We start from the raw sequence: 24,793 nt of genomic DNA, 5'->3' as shown, positions 1-24,793 counted from the left end.
CCTAGAAAAGAGCAAAGATGATGCTGTGTTTAAAACTGGTCTTGACTTTAAATAAAATGACATTTCATTCACCTTTTTCATTTTGGAAAGCAACAGACAAGCTTTCACCTTATTTCTACAGAAGTGTGTGCATATACTGCTTTAGTGAATAAAAACAAACAAACAAAAAACCCTGTACAAGAGAAGCAAAAAAAGAAAAAAAAGTCTTGTCAGTGGTGAGATCTGCACCCTGGTTCCAAGTGTTCCCTCGTGACCACCATCCACCCACGCTAACGAGCAACTGCAGAGCTCTCCTCTGAGAATAAACCCATTATCATCATTATACAGGCCTCAGATGCCCGAAAATCACCTGCTGACTGTTGGTATAGCACTGTGAAATGTGATCGCTGCTTACACACCAAACTGTGTAACTCTTCAGTTGGTGTGTTCCCTCCATCTTTTCCCCGCTCCCCAGCAGAAGCACTAGTCTGTCCAGTGCCTCGAGGTACATGCAACATCCTGACTTGGTACTGAACACGTGTCCTCCCGTTTGCCTCGGCTAGCGTAGCTTCATAGAGGAGTGACAGCAAAGTACCTACGTTTGTAAGGAGATGGAAAACTAGACAGGGGAAAAAATCCTAAACCTTGAGGGTTTTAGATGTGGAAAATATATAATTGAGCAATAGACACCTGGAGCTGATATAATAAACCATCAATGTATTTACAAAATAGAACAAGTAAGGTAATAAATTATACCAGCGTATCAGGGAATGCAGACTGCATAAATGCCTGTATTTTTCAGCCAACTACTCCTGAACCACACAGCAATGATATGTTAATACACATTTATATCTATCTATATAGAGAGATATGCATATAAATACACACACTTTATTCTAATGGTAACAAGAAAAAACACTGAAAAAAATTTTCATAGTGATCTCCTGAAAGTTCACATTTAACATCTCTCAAGATACAAATTCTCTTGTCTTAGCCCATAAATTTCCAATACACTCAGAGAAGAGTTTTGTTAAGAGGTCTGATTTCATTTATCTAGATGTATGTCATCGGTCATTAAACATATTTTTCTGAAGTATTACAAAATATATTTTGAAATTTTAGTGTAAAAATAGAAAAAATATTGCTCTGCCTTGCACTGAGCGTCCTGGAGCACAGGCACCGAGCTCCTTTTAGATAAGGCTAACTGGGGGACGCATTTCATGAGAACATCTAAAGGTACTTCATCTGCCAGCGGGCATCCAGCCTGTGCAGCCAGACCAGGCCCCCCCCCAAGCACATCTCCACTCCGAGCTGTGGAAAAAGGGGGTGGCAGGTCCCCAGCACCGACCACCTCGCTCTACAGGTCCCCTCCTGCTGGCATGCACTAATTGGTCAAGTAAACATTGCTGAAGTCAGAAATACAAAAACAGTATCCAGCAACAAGCACACCCTTGGTATACCGATGTGTGAAACAGCAAGGCTCTCCTCTCTGCGTACATGCATGCTGACGTGTCAAAGGCTGGCGGCACAACACGCCAGAGCCGCGACTTCATGTACGTGCTACAGCTGATGGGAAATGGCTACACTAGGCTGGCAGGATCTGCCCGATTCTCCTTTCTTCCTGACACTCTGATCCTTCCAAATGGATTCTGCTTACTGTCTCAAGCATGTGACCGGTTATCTTTAAGGAGGATTAAACAATAATCAGCAAAATTAGACTAGAGGAACTAGCTAACCTAGGAAGGTGGTTAAAACTTAGCACTTTAACACCTGCCTTTTACAAAACAGTGTGCAGACTAGTCTTTAAAGCAAGCAGAGAACAGCATTTGCTCCCACAGATAGTCAGAAAGTCAGAGATCACCCTTCCTGCACCACAGATGCACTAAAAGATAAAATTAGATGCATTAAATGTTTCTGGCCATATAGCTAAAAATAACTTGCAGTTGCACCTTTAAAAATGCATTTTAAAACAAAAATAGAAAGATTGTATCATACAAAAATGCTAACTATTCTAAACAGTATCAGTAAAAAGCAAAAACAGGAGGTGTTAGGAAATACTATATTTGAAAGTGTTTCTGATTATCTAAGTCTCAGTATAGATTATCTCATTTCTTACTTTTGTAAGAAATCCCACAAAATCCTTATCAAAAGTTATCTATTGTAAGTTGAGTAAGCAGCTTAGGTATATTCATCACTTTCAACATGACACTATCCAAAGTTTAAAATACCAAAATCACCAGTTCCAGGCTGGCTTTTAATGTAGAGCTTTATTCACTTTCTTCATCACAGACTTGAGTTAAAAATCCCAGTACAGTCAGTTTTAAAATGATCTCTTCCCTGTTTTTTCTACCAGGAAAACTTTAGCCTGATGGTGGCTATCCCAACATCAGAGAGTTTTTGCTGTCCTGGTTACCTCCACCGGCTGTATGGGATAACTATTTTTAGTGTACAGTCTACACTAAGGGGCACAGCACAGGCTTGAGGAAAGACCATAACATTGACTAGCCCAAGGCACTTCTAGGGACTCCATCCACCTTTGAATAGAACTGAATTTCTCTGAACAGATTTCAAACATATACGGTGATTACTTCTTAAACCATTCTACTGCACAGGGATTGTAAGAGATCTAGGAACTCTTTACATAACTTTATACAACTCTTCAATCAGATAAAGCGAACACTGCCCAAAAAACCCCACCCCATAATGCTATTCTAGAGTTATCTGAAGAATGTCTTTGCACTTTAAATTTCAAGAAGGATAGCCAAGGCTATTAAAATCACAGGTGTTTAGCTTCAGTGTAGCAAAAGATCAAAGATTAGAAAAACAGGAGATCTTCAATATTTTTAAGACTGCAACAGAATAGCCGTCAATTTAACTAGTAGTTTTGATTACATTACTGTTTTCTCCTCTTCAGTCTCTTCAGAAGGGTAAGAGAGAAGCATATTTTGGGAGGAGGTCTACTTTTTGTGATCACACAAGGTATCAGTGCTGCCCAGAATGACTAGCAAGTCCCGCCTTGGGAACACTACTGTGGTGACATGATAGGTACCGCTAAACAGGACACAGCATTGAAAAAATATATACACAACACAACAACATTTTAAATACACGAATTTTGAAAACAGCATGCTAATATGAATGTCTCGCAAACCCGTGAAAATGCTATGTGCATAAACAAACAAGAAAAGTATAGAGTCGAGAATGTCACCCTTAACAAAAGTTATGAATGTATTTTTACTTCTTGTCAATCAATATACATAATCTCACAATTTTAATGCTATGTAGCTTCTAATCTATAGATGAGTACTAGCAACATTGAAGATATACATTTTTATGTCAGCACATCCTGTTCCTTCTCTTAGCTAGAAGTATAAATGCATCCATCTCTAATATCTTGCTGCAGACATTATTTTCTATCTACTGTAAAAATAGCACTTCAAGATTATTAGAGATATATGTATATTATATTAGCTTGCTTACTGTTGGAATGGTGATGAAGTATTCTGGTGCATCTCATGTTTTTATACCTAGCCACAGCTATGTAACATAAAAAAATATTCAATACCTTCTTACACACTTGACCATTACTAAAACGAAGCAGTCTGAGCAATACTACTAATTGGCAGTTTAAATAGTTCAAGTGCCAATACTGTATCTCCAGCTATACCTTGACAGAAAACTTACTACTTTCTCATATTAGTTGTTACAAAAAGCTTGAAACTGGTTTTATCACCTTTACCTTATCTCAATAAAATGCTACAGCAGGCTTTGGTACTGCAAGAGATTACAGGGGATTACAAAAAACCACACATTTAAAAAGCTACCATTAATAACCACTACTTTTAATACTGTCTGGAAGCTTCCATTTCAGTATTTCAAAGTAGCTTGTTTTTTTGCCTGTGTGTAAACAAAGCAAAACAAAAGCAAGTTTGAGGTTCAAAATGCATCAGTATAACTGATTCCATGAAATTATGCAGTAGAAAAATTTTTAAAGGGAAATTTAATTATACCTGCTGTATGGGACTCTGTGCCTGAAACAATATTCTTCGCCCAAGTAATTCTGCAAAGATACAGCCTACAGACCAGATGTCAATAGCATTGCTGTAGTGACGGCTGCCCATCAGGATTTCTGGAGCTCGGTAATACTGAGTGACAACTTCCTGAGTCATGTGACGAGATTCATCTAATTCTTCCACCCTGGCCAATCCAAAATCACAAATCTAAATTGAGAAGGTAAATAAAGAAATTAAAATAACCAAAACACTTAATGCATTTCAAATAGGTAACCTTCTGGTAATGAAGCAGGAAATTCCAAACCAGCATTTAAATAAATCAGATAATCTGCTGTAACTGGATAAGCAAAGGGAAAGGGGAATAGGAAGAAATTATGCTACTTTATTCCACATCCATTTAAACTTTCTACAATTTTATTTGAAATCACAGTACATTTTTAGTTGGCATTACAATATCTATAATCTAAAAGATTAAAAAACTTTGCACTAAAAAAAAAAAATACATATTGCCAGCCTCTGGGTACAGAATATTTCATCCCAAACCAGATTTCATTTGTTCATGATATGCCTCAAAATGTTACAGAAAGATTCAGCCTTCTACTCACTTTGGCTTTGAGAATTTTAAAAAATTTCTTGAAGCAGAAGGGTTACGAAAACAGACCAAAACTTTCACAATTAGAATGCATAGCAAATCAGTGTAAACAAAACTTATTTTTTTTGTATTTGGCATAGCTATATAACACGCCTAAGCCCTCCAAAATTTCATATGCCTAGGAAGTTAATGGAAGAGTCCTGGGCATTGTGTACCGCCTTTACTTTGACTAGCACACTGAACACTAACATTGCAGTGCCTGAAGAAACCGCCTGCCTTCCTCAACTGCTGAGGGCACAAGAGATCCCACGCAGTCAAACAAAAGAACCATGTCTATTTTGCTTTCATAGATTTGGGGAGAGGTAGGGAGAAAAGGGGAAAGGGAGATGCTTGTTTCATTTATAATTTTTAAAGAATCTGTGGGATTTTTTTCTTTTAAAATGACTTTCAGGAAAAGTGTTCATATTAAATGTTTTTGTTTAAAAAATAACAACTTATTTATAATGAACAGCATATACATATGTACATTTTCAATAAATTTAAGTAGCACCTTAAGAACACAGTTGCTGTTCACAAGTAGGTTCCCTGGTTTAATGTCTCGATGCAAAATGCCAGCAGAATGTAGATATTTCAGACCTGAAATATTAAACGAAATTAAAATAAATACCTTTTTTTCCTTTTAAAAGAAGTTTAAGGCTGACAACATTTTCCTGGAAAGTCTTGCAACTCCTGATCACCAAAGACTTTGCCATTGGCTCATTTTTCATACAATTCTAACTTTCAGTCTCTAGTATACACTCAGTCACTCAATGAAAGGATAAACTTTGAAGTATACAAACTAGACAGAGCAAGTAATTTAAGGAGTCTTTTTTTAAAAAAAAACAAACAAACAAAACAAACCCAAAACACCACCTCCCTGGTTATGCCCTGGATACTCTGCTAATCACAACACTGGAATATTGACATAAACCTCTTACTGCTCTGTTTCCCAGTAACAATTTTAACTTCTGCAGCACTAAAATGTGACTTAACAATTTCCTAGGTAACAGCTGCACTTCAGAAATAAACTCAGATTAAACCCAAGCTAATTTGCATTTACTTTGGTTTTGCTAAATATCACTTTTTTCAAACTAAAACCTCATAAGCCAGCAGCAGATAATGTAAAACAAGGCTAAGAGAATACGGGCCCAAACTACAGTAAAGCCTAGGCCCTTTTCTTAACTTTATTAGTGCAAAAATTCAAAGCTAGAGCAAATGAACTTAGGACGTCTGATCACAGCCACTGGGGATGTTTCTCAAATTCAGGTGGTTAGGAAAGAAAGAGAACCTATGCTTGCGGTGTGCTTTTGCTGTCCCTGAAGCTATAATTCCTATCTTTTTAAGAAAATAAAAGTAATGCAGAAAGCACGTCACTAAAAAGTACAGTGGAGGAAAGTATACCAACATGAAGTAGTTTATGCACATGAACTACAGTAGTAGGCAAAGCACAGAAAACGGGAAAATGGCCATAATTCAAGTAGGGTCAGATAGAGCAAAAATAAATAACAGAATTAAACTGGGGAACACTAAGCTTTTGGGTCAAATGCCTGGGCAAATGGAATGAGAATTCAAGTACCTCTTGAACAAACTTTTAACTGCCAGTTTTGCATGGCCGTTTGGATAGAAATTAGAGTTTTGAGTGTTCCCCCAGTCATCAAACTCAGTCATCACAGAGGCACAAATGCCTTTTGTCCTTTAGGAGTACAAGCCTTTTCTCTAGCATGACAGGTACCTGGAATAGCCCATACTAATTCTGGATATATTTTTGATTTCTTTGCTCTGTTCTTTATGAATAGATCTACTATTTATTTACTACCAGCTAAAATTGACTGTTTACTTTCAGCTTATTCCAGTGAAAATACTCAAATAAAGCCAATGGAAAAGCAACTGAACTAACACTGATCAAATTTTCAAAAGACAAGCACAATAATCTCATTTCTTGGATAAAAGTTTCCAAATGGACTAAAAAAAAAAAAATCAAGTTTAAAATTACTATTATGTTAAATTGTTTTAGCTAAAAAACAAACTTCGGTGGACTGTTCCATAACAATTTAGACTGTTCTCCAGAATACCTTAAGTGGGTATAGTTACATAAATTTATCAATTTGGCTCAGTCTAGGTGTCCTTTCTGTACCTTGATTCAAAAAGCATTGGAGGACTGTTAAAACACACCCACCCACCTTAAGACTCTCACAGGCCACTGAAAAGGCCTTTGCAGGTGAAGTCTAAGTCTTGCCATCTTTACCCATGGCTATAATGAAAGGCAGCAGGGCTGCCATATTCTTATAACTAGAATAATTAATGCTTGCTATTCATTCATAATATGAAATAAAGAGAACAAGTTTCCACAGGAAACTTACTGAAGATGAGGATGTCTTCAGAATAAACATTAAGACACAGGAAAAAAAAACCAGTACCACTACATAATTTTCATTAAATTTAAAAGAAGAAAAATTACCTCTTAAAATCTGGTAAAGAAAAACTTTGACATGATCCGAGCTGAGTGGCTGAGGAGAGACGATAATCTTATGGAGGTCACTCTGCATCAATTCAGTGACAACATATCTTCAATTTATTAGTTAAGGCAAAAGCAGAAAGTCCAGCACATAATCTCTTGAAACATTTACTCTAACTCCTAGGAATTTGAGCTCTTACAGGTCAGAGCAATCGAGTAAAAAAGAATAAAGCTTCTTCAGAGGTCAAGTCTCCAGATTCTTACAAGAATGAAACTAAAAAACAGGTTGTGAAAGAAAGCAGATTACTCAATAAAGTAGCGTTTGCACCAAGGTAGTTGTTACAAAATTATTCCGAAGTCAAATTACGACTCAGAAAACAAAATAGAATTTTAATATAATTAATGGCATCTTGAAACCTTTAGATTTTTCCTTAAGATTGGTAAGCCAGAAATTACAAACAACTGAAGTAGCATCTTCATAGTGGACATACATCAACACGGTTTAACCAGACAAACTGGCAAGCGCAAGCCTGTGAAAGTCGGTTATCAAAAGTACCTTGCAGGTTGCTACACGATCAGTAATGCAGACTTTTAAAAATACGAACGCTTCCCTAAATCTACCCAGTACCCGCTATTTTACCTTCTCAAGCATCGTATAAACAGGCATACAAATCCCAGTCATAAAACCTCTTCTGAGTTATAACAGGAGAAGAAAAAGGAAAAAAAAAACCAAACCAAACAACCCAAAACTTCTATCAGGAGGAAAAACTAAAAAAACCAAACAGAAACCACTATTACACATACTCATAGACATGCAGAACACAGCAACAGTCATGCTCACTGATAATTTACACAAATACTTGAAGATACAGAGAGTTGTACATGCTGTGGCTTATACTAAGGTAAGGTGTGGATTAAGAAGGGTATTGTGTTTATTCAGGAAGCACTAAAAATACTAAAAATACAATGTTTCAAAAATGGAGAAATATGGAAGACACAGGCAGCATACCTTAACACACACAATCAATATCATAGTGTCCATTTCCTGAATATGTTACAGTAATAAAACACATGCAAAAATCATTACGATAAATATTCGGGACACTACAGACATACGCTGCCTATGAGTTGTACGGGGCAGTTAGCGGCAGACAGCTTTTACTGCGGCCAGCGATGAAGAGCCTAACAAGCTGCAGAGAAGCTGCCTCCGCTGTACTACACTTCATTTACAAACAACACTGGTAAATTAAGTTTTGATTTTGGAGCTGTGGTTCAGAACAGAATTTAAAGCAAAACCACAGCACCTCAACTTTCAAGAAGGATTGAACTTGCAATACTGAGAATTTTCAACTTTTACAACAAATAAGCTTGATAATTAAGAAACATTACTGCTTTAAAAGCTACCTTTAGCAGTCACATTTGAAACAAAAATCTCTGATATTATTACATTTGTGACTGAAGAAGGTAAAACATGATAGCCACGTTAACTGACCTTCTACTTTACAGCAAGGTATCAAACGTCTCACCGAGACCGCTGCATTAGGCATTAAGCATTACGAGTCACACCAAGCCCTGCCACGTTCAAAACAGACAAAAATGCGGCAGAGAGGTGGTGCGCACTGCCAAGGTCATGCAAAAGATCAAGGAGAGAGTTAGAAATAAAACTGCATCCCCTGGGCCCCAATCTAGTATCTCCCTTCGTGTACCAGGTTCATTCACAGTTCAAGGTAAACCTTCCAAAAATACAAACTGATCAGCTGTAAGAATCGGCAACAGCTCGTTTGCTCTCCTCCGACCGGGTGCTACCTGAATGCGCGAGCGTGTACAGGTTTACCTTCCACTCTGCAGGAAGAAACAGGGTTTTGCTGTGCACGAGGAGCCGTGCACGAGGAACTTACACGCTTCAGTTCTACTTGTCCTCCGTATCAGCCATGCACGAGCTCCGGTAACTTCATGAACTCATCGACCTCGTGGTGGTATTTTTACGAGCGTGCCGTCCTGACCTTTCTTCTGAAAGCAAAGCTAACTAGGTCAACGCTGGGGGTTTGGTTTTGTTTTGTTTTTAAATCTCACCATTATCCTGTAGGAGCCTATCAGTTGGTTCAATGCTCTTTATAACCAGCTCTGCTACAGATCAAGTCTGAAATATAACAGCAAACCCTGACTTCAGTTAAGATATTTATCTCTCGGTAACACAGTAAGCAAGCCAGCTTCAGCAGAAACTTCTACTTGTTCTTACCATTATCACCAATTAATTGGCACATGTCAAGTTGCACTTCTAACAATCTAGAGAAAACTTACATTTTCTTTCATCTCTACCTAATCAAAGCTCTCCTTCCATCTGTTGCTCTGCAAACCCTATCTGGCCAAATCCCTACCACCCAAATTGCTCACCTGCCATCAGCACACCACACAAAAATTAATTTTATAAATTAAATATTGCCAATGTTTTGACCAAAACCCCCACCAAATTAAAATTGCATTCATAAAGAATTCATAAAGAAAAACCCAACCCTGCAGCACCATAATTTCTAGTCCTCTAATTTTTCCTTTCCTTTTGCAAAGGCCCTCTTAAATATTCATACCAGCCTTTTAAAATTTGGTTTTTACCTTATGGCTGCAACAATCTTTGCATTTCATTTTTAATGTAAAATATTTTAAAAATCCAAAAGCATTACTCTGCACTTTATTATGGTAAGATTTTTGTTTTGCTACCCCACAAATCCTCCTAAATCTCAATCCCAAGCATAATGTCTCCCAGATGTCTCAACTAGTTGCCATGCCAACTAAAGCAGCTTAAATTAAATGAGGGCCTGAAATGGCACCTGCACCACTCCAGGTCTGTTGCGCATTAAATAAAGCTCTCTTGACAGGGGCTCAGAGGTGCCATTAACTTGAACAGCAGCTATCTGATTATTGTCTCTAGATAATTTAATGAGGGTCTCTAAACAAGAGCGAAAGCAGCACTTGCTTGATGCTCCTGCCTTTCACAAACGTGGCAGCTTCTTAAACAGCTGGTACCCAAGCGGGTCAATGACTTTACTCCAGCCAGTACTATAAATGTTTAGCAAAAACAAACTACAAAAACCCTACGGGATTTCAATCAACTATTCAAACAGGTACCTGCAGTTTTCTTTTTTGTTGAACCATAAAATATGCTGGCTATGAGGTGGTCACTGGAGCTGTAATATGCAGCTAAGCTGAACATTACTACCAGATAAAAATTGCTACTGACAGCAGTAATTAGTTAAGTAGCTGTATAAAATTAGAACTACAAATGTACCAATTTGCTTCAGAATAATTATCAAGGCAAATGCACAGCACAAAAGAACTTCACGTACTCTGTTGACTGGGAGACCTGCTGAGTTGGTAAATTTTACAAAGTGACAGGCAAATTTTAAAAAGGAATAAAGTACACTCTGCGATGCGATATTCTCATAGTGACTTGGATCCTTCTTTATTAGGTCTCTGCATACCTCAAAACTCACTTCTATAGACCATTTTTCTGGGAAAAGGCTGGCATTCTGTGAACAAGTTCCGGGGTAGGTGGATCAGCTGGATGCTAACAGTGGAGTGGAGGTGTCTATCTGCATGATACTGTAAGAAACATGCTCTTTTTAAAACAAAACAAAACAAAACTCTTATATATTTCAGGATTTTCTATCAAATGGGGAGAAAGGGTTTTCTCCTATTTCAGTATACTTTAGTTATACTTGTTTTTACATTAGGATCATATCAAGCTTAGTTTGTGATGCCACCTCTGTTCTCTTCTAACTCTTTGCAGACTTTATAGCTTCCTAGTAGGCATATTTCTATAACATCCCCATTTCATATCAATACCCAAAACACGAAAAAAATACCTAGTCCATGTAAAAATACTGCAACAATTATTAAAAAAAAATCTAACTAATCTAATGCCTGTCTAAATTATTTTTTATGTTTAAACTTTGCTGACTTTTTTGTTATAGGTAAAATTACTGATATATTTGCCATCAAGTCACCTCTAATTATGCAATGTGGAAATGGCAATCTATGGCATGTGCCAAAGATCACAGACAAGCAACAGCAGAAGCTTTTTGGAGGGACACGGTTTTGGAGAAAAAGATTAAAAAGACAGTTTTTCATACCAGGAAGAAAACACTGAAACTCCATCTTAATCTTACTTCTGTGTAAGGTAAGGGCTTCAAAGCTCTTGATGAGTTCCTAATACAGAGAAAATTCACAGCCTTTCAACCTGTTTGAGCTGGGGTGCAATGAGAGAAGCACTCAGGTGAAGCAGTAGCTCCCACCTCTCCACTCCTGCTCGGTTTCAAAACTCACCGGGAGCTGGAGTTCCCAGCCTTCCGCAAAAGCACCATGTCATCAATCAGCTCTGAGTTACTGGCATTGGTATTAATCACCTGCAGCTCAGTAGCACCATATTTTGTATTATGTACAATAAAATCACTGATTTTCCTATCTAAATAATTGTATCCAAGTATTTGTAAAACAAAGCTTGAATGCTGTGGAAGCTCTCTTTTGGGACAGACAGGTACATCTGGCGTATCACACCTGCAAGACTGTGCATAGGCTTGTTGTGACAAGTTTTCTTGGCTGTATACTGTGGTTAGCAAGAGAAAGGCATACAGGTTCTCTGGTGTCAGTAAAAACCACGTGTCTGAAATGGAATGGTGAGCCATTCCCCAGAGGTATGGCAAGACGCAGTCTGCAGAATACAAAAATAAACTCCACTGCTTCAGCATTAGTTTCAAAATTTCACTTGGTTATTTAATTATCTTGTCTTGAGGCTACCTGAATTTGATATTCAAATAGGAAATGTGTTTGTGCTACAAAGCACTTCTTGCAGATAACTATTCTGATAGTTTACAGAGCTTACAGACAGATGCAGTAAAATTATCTAATACTTCCATGAGTAGAAAAAAGCAACACAGTGCAAGGGGGAACGTGGATTAATCAGTACTAGATCTGTGGACAAATTACTAATTACTACTGATAATTTATTCTACAAATAGCTTTTAAAACAGATTTTAAAAAAATGCAACACCAAATGTCAAACACGCAATGTGAAGAGTTCCTAGTCAAAGTTAACATTTTAAAACCTTCTCTCATAGTGTCATTTCAGGTTGATCAAAAATCAAGTAATAATCTTTAAATTAGGAATTATTTATTAGGTACCTATAAAAGGTTTAAAATTAAAAAGACAAAGGGGAAAATTTCAGTCTATTTTTACTGAATCATTGACAGCCAGGCATATACTGCCAGCAGATTCTACTCAAAAGATCACTGCTAACAATATATGATATTCCACTTTAAAACCTCCCTGGTATTTTCCCATGTCTACACAATCTTCTCAACAGAAATAATTTCATATCAATGCATACTAGGGAAAACATTTTCAGCTTCAGGCGATATTATCCAAATAGATTTTGCAAATACTGGAATAAAGGTATTACAACTTTACTGCTGAGTAAAGCAAAATTTTAACCAAAGGCAAAAGAACCTTGTGTTCTAGAGAGAACAGAGCCATTTTGGCAGACAGTTCGTTCAAGCAGACATCTAGGACTCTCTCTCATACAGTCTACTGGTTCGACAATAACACCACCATGCTTTCATTACCTGTAGAAAGTACATCAAGCTACTCTGTTCTCATGAATATCTAGTGAGAATCTAAGTCGCAATTCTGCTTGACCCAACAATATAAACTGTTGTGTTACCAACTGCAAACCGTCCAACCCGTAGCCTTCTACGGAGTATACTAATCCTCTTAATCCTTGAGGTCCCTGTTCAATTTGTTTGTGTGTTGGCCTGGAGGAACTTGCTGCAATGACATTTCAGAAGAGTACTTAAACAAGGAAACCCTTTCTGAGGATACTGTGAAAGAACAGGAAGCCTGAGCATACACTACTTGGTACCCCAACAGTGTTGTCATTGTCCCTTTTACTGGCTGGAGGAACCAAATCTTACCTTCTCCCTGTCTACCCTTCTCCACCCTACATCTATGAGGGATTTACTCTGTAATCTGTCAGAAAATAGTTCTTTCACCTCTTAGTAAGATCAATGGGAAGGAATTGCTGCACACCTTTGCTTTTACTAGTATTAAAATCTTTCCAAGTCAGTATAACAAGACTGACAAAAGTGATGTCTTTTCAGTTGCTTCTAATATTCACTTTAATGGAAGAAGTTTTAAAAAAGTTACTATAGAAACTTAGGATAGTTCTTAAAAGAGAACGTCTGTGTATCTCCAGTTAGAGTTCAGTATTACAATCAATTGCAGAAGATTTTGTAATTGGAAAAAAGAGAGCTATAAATCATAGAATCACAGAATCATTTAGGTTGGAAAAGACCTTTAAGATCAAGTCCAACTGTAAACCTAACACTGCCAAATCAGTTCAGTCAAGAATTAACAGATAAGTTAGTTGCAATGAAATGCTTTTTAGATGCTCTAGCAAAATTTATGAGTCACTATTTACCTTTATAACTGATATGCTTTAAAGCTAAGCCAGTCCACCTAGGAACTCGGGGATACAAAAGAAACAAAACATCATCCAAGCTTGTGTATCAGGGATTATAGTTCTGTTCCAAGTTGATGACTGAAGGGATAAGCCTTGAACTTCAGCCTAATGATGAAATTAATGACGAACATATAAAACCTAAAATTCACTAACAACCTCTTTTTCATTTATTTTGTCAAGACAGACACCCAGAATAATATATGCTCCATTATCTATTCATTTTTGCACTAGGTGATATTGGCAAAAATATCAGTACCTGTACAAGATATTAAATGCTTACAAAGATTTTCAATCTAAAACCTCATTATACATTCAAACTAGATTTCAGTCTAAATGTTTGCAAAGAATTTGCGTTCTAAAACATAAATCTCAGTAGATTAAAATGCCTTTATTCACCACCATTTCCTAAGAAATCTTTTAATTTATCATCAAAATTTTAAGTCAGTTTTATAATGAGTTCTATTTAAAAAATATACTTTACAATTCTTGCTAGTACCTATGAGACATTGAATAAGTGAAACTAACTCTAACAGTCCATTTGCAACACATAATTCGTATCATTTTAGTCATTCTTTTACTATTTTTTTTTCTTCCCCCAAACAGGGCACTACAATTCCTTAGAAAGAATAAAGGAAATCAAGAAGTACCAACTCAATCCCTTTACACTTTTATCACAGATCAATGTACATTATTGTAAAAATGGAATGTCACTATATCTTTAGGAACTACACCAGCGGATCAACAAAATAAGTTTTTACAACTACGTCCCCCAAATATGGAATATAGTTACCTGATTGTCTTAAAATGAATCTGAAATAAATTCTTCTTATACTACAGTGAGCAGAAGCATATGCAATTAAAAATGTGCATATAAATTGAAACACCTATTCATTCATTCTTCTACTGAATTTAAGGGTCATAAGTGCACTTACTACAATTATTTTCAACAGAAAGGAGAAAGACGACTACAAAGCAAATAGTCTTCTGTTAACAACACTAGACTCAAGAAAGTCTTCTGTTAACAACACTAGACTCAAGAAATTCAAACAAATTAAAAAAAAAAAAAAAGACATCCCTATAAAATACTAGTCAGAATGACTTAAAATCAGTTAACCATGAAGGAAACTAACATTTCTGGTTTTATATACAAAACTTGGCAGTAGCTAAGCTCATAAAAACAGGCTTATCCCATTTGAATATTCTTGATTGTACAATTACACGGAAGGAGTAATCCTTAACCTAGATCTGATTTATAACTCATATGACTTGTTATAAAATGAGGGCGCTGAACTAGTGCAAATAACCAAATTCCAGTTTTTGAAGACTGCTCATATGCTGTTCATAAGAAAGAAATAACAAAGCAAAATTTAAGAGCTTTATCTAACATTCATACAAAAAAGCCCTAGTATAGTATAGCAATATTTCTTACTAATCAGTAATATGCTGTACTTTGGTTAAAATCACCAAGTTTAAAATACACCTACTTTCTTCACTAATCAATTCAAGGTATTATAAATAGATCAAACCATATTTCACAAAGTTCAGTTTATCTAAAAATAAAGAATGACCATTTTCCATCCATTAATTGTCTTGTAAAGTGGGTCATACAAAAAAGCAGCTAAAACCTACCAGTAATTAAAAAATAACCTTCCAAAGTCTAACCATATAAGAATAAGCTGATGCACTCAAACCTCAAGCAGCTCCACTGAAGACTGACACCAACATAATAAAGCTATTTGCAGGATAAGCAGAACGCATGATGTGGACATCTGGGGGACAGGGAATTTTTTTTTAAACCTAACTATTACTATGCATTGTGTTTATGCACACTATGGATTTAGCGTGTCCAGAGAAGGGCGACGGAGCTGGTGAGGGGTCTGGAGCACAAGTCTGATGAGGAGCGGCTGAGGGAGCTGGGGTTGTTCAGTCTGGAGAAGAGGATGCTGAGGGGAGACCTCATCGCTCTCTACAACTGCCTGAAAGGGCGTTGTGGGGAGGGGGGTGCTGGTCTCTTCTCCAGTGTAACTAGCGACAGGACAAGAGGAAATGTCCGCAAGTTGTGCCAGGGGAGGTTTAGGCTGGATATTAGGAGAAACTTCTTCACTGAAAGGGTTGTCAGGCACTGGACCAGGCTGCCCAGGGAGGCAGATAAGTCCCCATCCCTGGAAGTACTTAAAAGACGTGTGGATGAGGCGCTTAGGGACATGGTTTAGTGGTGGACTTAGCAGGGTTAGGTTTATGGTTGGACTTGATGATCTTAAAGGTCTTTTCCAACCTAAATGATTCTATGATTCTATCCAGGTAACAGAAAAAGCTCTCAGGTCCCAATTACGATTGTATGAAAACTATATAATTTCAGAAAATAAACGCAAATCCTCAATCAGAACACTTTATATATATTCCTGAATGTATATGCATACATTCTTAGATGAAAATTGATTGGCAGCTTACCTAAGCTTATAACAGACATTTCATTATGCCCTGCCTGATTTACAAAGAGATTCTTGGTAACGATGGTGGGTTTGTGAGGAAGTTTTTGTTTGCACAATTTGGTTGCAAATTATAAACTTGAAAGACAATGCAACCAAAGCTGTAAAAGGAGCAGCAGTATAATGAGATGACACATAACTGAATATGCTATTATTCAAGTGTTTGCTTTCAACAATTCACTGAGTTTAATTTTCAGTGTTTGCTTTTGGGGTTTTCCATAGAAAACAGAGAAGTCTATTAGCTGACCTCAGCTGTATGGCAGATCCCTGGACTGAAATGCTAATTTGATAATGGAAATGTCACTGTATTAGGATATTTGATTATCTGCTCTCTAAAATGTCACTTTTACTGAAGTCTACAAAGAATATTTTGTTACTAACAGCATGTTGTAAAAATACCTGAACAGTTCATAAAACTCTGCAAATAATCCTAAAACTGTTATGGGCAGGAGTCTGGTGAAGAGCTTTTTTCCTCACACATAAAACAAAATACAAACAAATAATCTCATTTGGCGCTAATTAGCAAGTTAATTTGTTATTAGCTAAAAACTTCTCAAAAATTGGATCTTAGCATGTTAAATTTTTAAAATAGCATAAAGAAGAGAACAGACAGCGGGATTAATCTAAGCAGACAATCTTTATTATGATTCCTGGTCTGTAGCTAGTAAAGTCTCTGCAGAGAACAGAATTACCCCTATTCAAAATATTTTTTTGTTCTAAATTTCACGATATTTCCAGATACTTTCTGTACCATGAAAATCTGTAGTTAACTCATTGCATTAGAGTAATTTCTAGCAATTTAAAAACTAGAGTAAGTACTAAAACAACCTGCTTTGAGTCACAGAACAACTCTTCCAAGTAGAGTCAGTAAGAGCCTACCCAGGTCAATTACTTTTCAGTATTTAAGAATGCAGAAATTCCCAACCCCAAAAATAGAAGATAACCCAAACAAAGTTTGAAAAAGGATAAACACACCACAATACCCTGCATTTACTGGCTCTTACATATTCAAAGCTTCACGTTCAATCCTGCCCCATTTTACCTCCAATGTTAACAATAACTAAGAGTTCTTGATAGTATAGATTCACTTCTTTAAATAAAACTGTTCAGATATATGCTGAAGGTTTTTGTAGTTCTATTTCATAGATACCACCAACTACTTGCAGTTTCTAAGCTAATGAAAATTACACCTACCTCAATTAAGGTTCTCTATTTTATATTTAGGATACATTTCTTCAAAATAGTCAATGTGTGGAGGCTGGAGTATGTCGAGGGCAGAGAGTACCTAGGAAACACCACACAAGATCAAGACCTATCCCAGTCAAACAAAAATAAATCCCTTTCAAAAAGACAGTCAGACTGCAACTTTCTTATAGAGCTTAGCTTTATTCTATCCCACACAGACAGACCAATATTCTGTCTGACTAGATACGTGAATTTAATAGCCCACCAAGTCAGATATTCTGTACAGTCAAGGTCTCTCTCTTTTTTTTTTTTGATTCAAAAAACTTTTTCCAGCTGTTCAAGTACAAGCTTAAAAGCCTAAGTTTATCTACCCAATAAAAATTGGTTTATTTAAAAAATATATATAAGCATAAAATACTTGAAAGAAGTTATTCTAGCAGAGAAATGCAAAAGCAAAAGATATTACACGTTGTTCTGCCTTTCATCTGTAAGAGTTCTGTGATATACTGCTTCCACATGGGAATTACAAAACCCAAAGTTGTTCACATTCTGAATCAGAAGCTCAGCACTCTGTGCAAAGCAAAAAGGTAGAAAAGCAGCAGCACAGAATTTACATCCTCTCACAGGAAAAAAATACTACCTTGGTGTAGTCTTTTAGATCCTGTCCTAGGAATACCTATGACATTTAGGTGAAGCACACAAACTTCAGCGGTTATCAGGCTCAACTTCTGCCTGCTTACAGAGATGCTTTTATTTAATTTTATAGTCCTCAGTAAAATCTTCTCCATAATGAAGACCCTGGTGAGGAGCAGCTTAAGATACCAGTTTCAAAACAAATCCTTGTCCCAGAATCCATCTCCCAAGGATAGGTGACAGTGGTGGTGGTGGGACTCTGCAATCTGGTACAAGCTTGCAAGGCAGTCCACCTCTTTTGCATCCCACTAAACAACACTTATCTGACTTCAGTGCTTAACCACAAATAAAATCTTTCTTGGAATATGATACACTCAGATAAAAAAAGATAAACTTTAAAACAGGAGGAAAAGCAATGAAATAAAGTTCCAAAACAGATACCCGCTTCCTGATCCCATTCCACTAGCAGAAGACAGTACTCCCAAGATGCTCGTTACTGCTCATCAATGGGAGAGGTTACCACATCCACAGTTGCACTTGTGGAGCAGTTTCTGTAAGCACTTTTTTATTCACTTCAGACACAACCATATGGGTCAATTCAAATATTTAAAAAAATGTTTTAATTTATCCTAGCTGATTTTACCAAAAGCAGATTTGGGAGTGCTTGCGCAACCACTCTGCTGGAAGAACTGAGAGAGCAATAAACTCCAACAAAAGGGAGAAGAAGATGGAGTAATAAATAACTTGGAAGCAAAAGCATCTCCAGCTGGCATAGCTTTGTGCAGACTGGCATTTACCTAAAGCCTCAAATAAGATTAGGTGGAAGTGTACTGCCTGTCTATTTGCAAACATTTTGGAATGGAAATTATGAATATCCTTAGATTCTTGATAATTTCATTTTTTATAGTGTTTGCAACAGTAATATCTGAGTTTTCAGGAAATGTGATAACCGTAAAATTAGAGAGCTTTTAAAGCATTTTAGATATTCTGTAACTTAAAATTAAAAAATACTTTTGTTATAGATAGCTCCATTTTACAATTAGGCTTTATCAAAGACTTCAAAATTACTTTGAATTTACTTACATTGTCATGCTTAAAAAAACACAACATCTTCAACTCCCGGAAGACCCTTTTACAAGAGACCAAATTTTGGAAGACGTTGGGCATCTTTTTGAGTGCAACTCTCTTTCCATCTCGTGGATCTGTTACTGACCTACAGAATAAAAGATTTAGAACGTCACATACTACTGTTAGACAATTTTTCTAAATCAGAAAAGAATATTTTAGAGTTCTTATCATTCTCAACTTAGACGGTGAGTCAAAACAATGTGAAGACACTTCTAGGAAAAAAAGTATTAAGCAAAGGGCGTTATGCACTGTACTACAGAGTCTGTATTAAATGTATATTCTTTGATTAGAGTACATATACACATACCCAGTCAGGTAACTGTTAAGTGGCTGGACACACGTACATCAGTGCATACACTGCCTGCCACTGGCATACGCTGCAGCTCGAGTCAGATCAACCCCTTGAGCAAAGGAGCAGACGTGATGATAAACATCTCCTTCACCTCCCAAAAAAGACCTTATTAAGAGTAAAACATTTTCTCAGTTACACAGATTTGATTTTATTGGGTCTACTGCTTTCCCCTCCCTCTCCTAAGAGTGCAAAAAATTTAATAATCCCATTCTGACAGAACACTCGCGAGTGTAAGACTATTACTTGATCTATCACGAAATCGCTTTACATCTAGAGAAGCAACAGCACATGGTATCTAAGTTTCCACAAATGTAAAACAGGCACGACACCTGTCTTTCTCCCATAGAGCTTATGGGATGCAGGTATAGTACTGCAGAAATTATAAGGTGCTTTGCACATGGCAAGTATTTTAATTTAAAGTAATTAGATTCTGAAAATAGAATTTTATAATGAGAACCATAAAACTAGAGCAAGGAGATTATGGTGCCTCAATTCCCAATCACCATTTTTAAGGTGAGGCTTCTCAAACCTCACTACAAAACAGGGTTTCTAGATCTTCAGTTGTTAGGAAACCAATTTTTTTCCTGCGTATTTTTATTGGGATGACCAAAATAACTTTCTGCTCAGTGCAATGCAGTAACCATATAAGAATTTACATCCAGCTATGTACCCTGATGACTACGTTTGTCCTTAAAAAGTTGCTGGCTTTTCTATCACATGCCTCTCCTACAGATGGCATGGAAGGCTTCTTCTTTCGTCTCAGGCCCATGTTGGTTTAAGTATCTAAATAAAAAATTAGAATGGGGTAATCAAATATCTGCCGTGCCTCCAAGTACCACATCTGACTTCAAAATACAAAACAATTCAATCAATCCAAAAAGTCAGAAGTAGCCACTGATACTAGTGGTTGGGAGTCAAAGGAGAACAATCCCAACACACTCGGCTAGAACACTTGGTAATAGCCACTGCATATTTATATTTTAAATAAGGGGTGGAGGGGTCTCGGGAAAGTTGATACCAGACTATTTCTGTGGTGGGAAACACAGAGCTGAAAAGAATCTGAAAAGGTCTTGTGATTCACAATATGTTTCCTATTTTCTCCAGGACCTTTGCCTCTTGCCTCTAGCCTAAATTAGAAAGAAAGGGAATGAAAACTGGAAGAGCTACAGAAAATCCACTGTTAATGCAACTCAGCACTCACCATGGGCCAGACTGAAATATCCGCCCTCACACTGTATAGTAACTTCATTCACAGATGACAGTTAACCTCAATAAGTCTATTTGCAAAACAAGGTACTATTCATCATGCGTAGGGACATTTCAGGCTGGCCCATAGCTTTGGGATTATAGCAAAGGCAGATTCTGAATGACACACAGCAGGGCCAGTACCAGGCAGTGGCTCACAAATTCATATAAATTTGATCCCAGCATGAGCTGAGAGCTCCCACTGCTCACAAGGTCAAGCACCACTGATCAGCTAATTAGTGGTATTCTTCTCTCTTTATGAGACAGCATTTCTGGCCCCCACCAAGTTTTTACCAGCCTTAAAAAAAAAAAAAAAAAAAAAAGTACAAGCCACCAAACCTCTAACCTGTAAAAGAAAACTTAAAAGCTGCTGATTCCTGGGAATTAAATAGATATTTCTTGCTACAAAAGCAAAGTTGTAAAATTTTATTAATAAAAATCCTCACTGATTACACTGCAGATGCTATTGAATTACTGTCTTTCCCCTTTGCAGTTTTAACACTATTGCTGTCCACTGCGCACACACAAAAAAAACCTGCTATCAAGAGGATATTTGCAGCTATGGAAGAAATTCCACTAGTGGATCACAACGATGATACACTAAAGCATCACACAGATGCAAGACCTGAGACCTTTAACAACATGACATTTCCTCACAAATGACTGTTCATACCTAGGCAGATCACAAGCACCTTACTCAGCTATTCAACAGTACAGTTAAAACAATAGTTAAATAGCTACCTTGGCTAGGAAAAATATTTGATTTAAATCCTTCAAAATTTATTTTATGCTATATTATATCATAACATATTTATATCATAACATATTTAGAGCATGCTCTACAATTCTTTTTGAAGAAGGTGAAGAAAATGAAATATGTGGGTTTGTTTCATTATTTTTCCTTAAAAACAGATCTAAAAAACATAACTACAACACAAGGGTTTTCTTTAAATAGACACAATTGCTATTTTACACAGCAGATAAATTAATTCTCTAAAATTGTTTCAATTTCTTTAAGACAGAATAAAACAACGCTTAAGATCCATACAGCTTATTTGAGAGAGTTCACATCTACTTCTACCATTTCTATTCTCTGTAATAAATTAGTGTGGTAAACATACATAACTTTCTCTGAAGAAAGACTAAAAAGTCTTCATTGATCATGTCCAGGGGTTGTACAACACAAAAAGAGCCTAAAGCAGAAAACAATGGCAATTTGTAGGTTTACTTTGTTGAAGAAATTAGCTGCAGCTTCACAGATTTAATAGGGTTTTTGTTTGCTTTTTACCTCAAATTATACAAGCTTAAAACCAATCAGACATCACAAACAACATTTTTGATGACAGACATGTAACAAGTAATGCAGCCTTCCATGATTGATAAAAATCTGTCATCTGAAACTTGGGCATCACCTTGCCTGTTTCCAGCAAGAGGAAGTCAATTTCCATAAAACTCATTGCAGATAGCTTGTGGGTTTGTTCAACACTCTTCCTCTTGCTCTGGAGATTGTCCATAAACTTACAAGCTTTTTAAGCTCCTAGCTGTCTATTTAGGCTGTATCTAGAGCAATCAGCTTCTGAATTTGAGTACTATCACAACGGAAAGACACCATTCCAATTAGTCGTAGAAGAATAACCCTTTTTGTAAATGTTAACAAGCAAATAACTCAACATACCGGAATCAGCTTTGAAATTTTAGGTATTTTTGTCATATTAAAATTTCATAAACAGGTCAGACGTGCAATACAATCCACATATCTGTGTGAAACAGATACAAGAAATTGAAAAAGTGCTTGAACAACATACAATTAATCAGTCAATAAAACCAGCATTATTAAAAAAAAGAGTAAGAATAGTTTGGCTTTGGTTTTGGGCTTAAAGTCTGGTAAGAACCAAGAGGCCATAACAAAACCTGTTGAGGAAAACTACACTGCTGGACTAACAAAGCATGTATTACAGTTCTCTCTGCTCTTCAGGTGTTTCCTTATCATTAATGTCCTGAAGGCTCTTTAGACAACATGCACCATGGATTTGAGTGCACGGCGGTAAAAGGCAGGTCCACTACAAGTACCTGCACAGAGGATTTTTAGCCATGTTCAGGTCTCACTGTTGCCGCAGCACCAACAAGACGACACTGAATTTAAGGCAGGCAACAGAGTTGTTTCTGAAATTCAACCTAGCAGTAGACAGGATGAAACTGATCTGCTGGAAGAGGAATAAATACCAAAACAAGTTTCCACTCGCTTGCTTGTTCATTTCTAATTGAGCAAGGGGGAATCATCTGTTTGGTACTTGAGGATTTGGATACTGGATCTCCTCCCCCATGACAAACATCTCAGAGGTCGCATGTTTTAGTAGCAGCAACACGGCTTTGGGAACCTACACTCAAGACCTTTTGGAGTTATTTTTAACAGCCACCTTTTAACCATATTTCCATTCAGAAACTTCGCACCTGCCTTTTTTCCAAATCTTATAAGTATAAATATTATTCCAGCAATTGACAAGAAAAACGCACTAATACATATCATTAGATGGACCATAACACACATGGTTTCAAAGTTTGCATGGTGTCTTGTTAATGTTTTAAGGTAAAACTCACAAAGTAGCATTTCTTGTTATTATTCATGCGAAGACCAGTCATGCTTGTAGCTGGTAACAATATAACTCTAATGAATGTGAATGGAAGTGCAGCAATTTCACGCCATGTTGAGTTTGTTCTCTCCTAACTCAGGGTAGCAGCTGCTTTGGTTCAGCACAAACAGTACCAGAGAACAGAGATAAGTGCTGAAGCCTGTTACAGAGGAATGCTTTTATTTCTTTGTTGCCGAAAGGCTTGCTGGGCTGAGCTCTTCTGGTTCTGCAACACGCGGGTTATCCCATCTGTATTAGCTAATGAATCTCAGGCTGTACGGCTAACGAACAGCTCTGAAGGCCGCGATCTCCAGTGAAAATGACCCTGTTCAAAACATCTCTTTGTCGTAATGACCGGTTCCTTGTCAAACTAAACTTCACATAAATTGTTTACATATTATGTACCGCGTGCTTTCAATGCATATACTAAACAAATATCTGGTTGTTACAGTAACAGATCTATTTACATCGTCCTGTTGAATAAAATGAAATTTAAAGTACAAACTGCTAACATTTTCATTTTATTAGCCTAAAAATCAAACTATTAAAAACTTAAACCTACACTCAGGTATAGTCTTCAGATAGTGCCATACCTCCACACAAAATTACCAGAAGACCTCAAAAGGTGTCCTTCTAATTGAATTCTAGATTAAAATAGCCACTCCCAATTCTAACAAAATATTAAAACAGAATAACAGAATTCAGTTTTAAAATAGTAACCCAAAACATTTTCAGGCAAAGTCTGAAATTCAATACATTATATTAAAAGAACAAAAGTACTCCTCTCACACTGTCTGAAAGTATGGAAATGTTAAAATACAGAATAGCGTTAAATACAAAGTTACTTGCATTCACTGATTTTCAATTACACTACCTCTGTAGTTGTGCCTGTGACGATTTTTAAAGCAAGCTGTAACAACTGTTTAAAGTAAGCAGTCTGACCTCATCACCGAAATCAAATGGCATCTACATGTTAAAACAACAGCCAAATGCACACCTTCTACTTCTTCCAGTTGCCTATGAGCTGTGTTACCAGCAGCAATGGTGGCGATACGGGTCAAGACTGTGAAAGTATTATATTCAAAGTTAAAAATCTGAATCCAAGACACAAATTCAGAGAAAGTCATTTCTGGAGTTCCAATGGACAAATGAAAACCAGAAAGTTTGCAGTGGAGGTCACTGTAAAAAGATACCTAAAGAGGATTTTTGATGGATTTGAAACACTAACTTTCTTCAGCTCTACTGCTACAAAATTACGCTAGCTGCCTACAAACACAAGAATCCAACAGTCAGGTTTTACAAAAACTAATTCAGATTGAAAATAAATTTTAGGACATGAATGCTGCCCATCTACGTTTGAGCAAGTTCGTATCTGCTCTGCAGAAAGTCACGAGGCAGTTTATAGTTGCCTAAATTAAAGCTCTCATAAATCAATGTTAATTACACATGAACAGTAATACAAACTACAAAACCATTTTTTTCTATCAGTATTAAGCCTGTACTTTGTCTAACCTCCTTCCTAATCCTTTTATAAAAAAAAA

At 36.7% G+C, this 24,793-nt stretch overlaps 1 protein-coding gene across 2 annotated transcripts in view; it reads right to left on the bottom strand.

The window, feature by feature from the left end:
* The window catches only part of NLK (nemo like kinase), a 64,954-nt gene that overhangs the window by 11,645 nt on the left and 28,516 nt on the right, over window positions 1–24,793 (bottom strand). For both annotated transcript variants that reach the window (XM_059829168.1, XM_009812376.2), the window contains 5 exons: window positions 18,981–19,110; window positions 17,309–17,364; window positions 7,082–7,188; window positions 5,135–5,220; window positions 3,990–4,199 (listed from right to left, as the gene is read on the bottom strand). In XM_059829168.1, the coding sequence (XP_059685151.1) occupies window positions 3,990–4,199; window positions 5,135–5,220; window positions 7,082–7,188; window positions 17,309–17,364; window positions 18,981–19,110 (589 nt within the window). The remainder of the gene's footprint in view (window positions 1–3,989; window positions 4,200–5,134; window positions 5,221–7,081; window positions 7,189–17,308; window positions 17,365–18,980; window positions 19,111–24,793) is intronic.

Source organism: Gavia stellata, chromosome 25 (assembly GCF_030936135.1).
Source record: "Gavia stellata isolate bGavSte3 chromosome 25, bGavSte3.hap2, whole genome shotgun sequence".
Taxonomy (NCBI): domain Eukaryota; kingdom Metazoa; phylum Chordata; class Aves; order Gaviiformes; family Gaviidae; genus Gavia; species Gavia stellata.
Note: the sequence above shows the minus strand (reverse complement) of the source record. Positions and strands in the feature narration are given on the sequence as shown.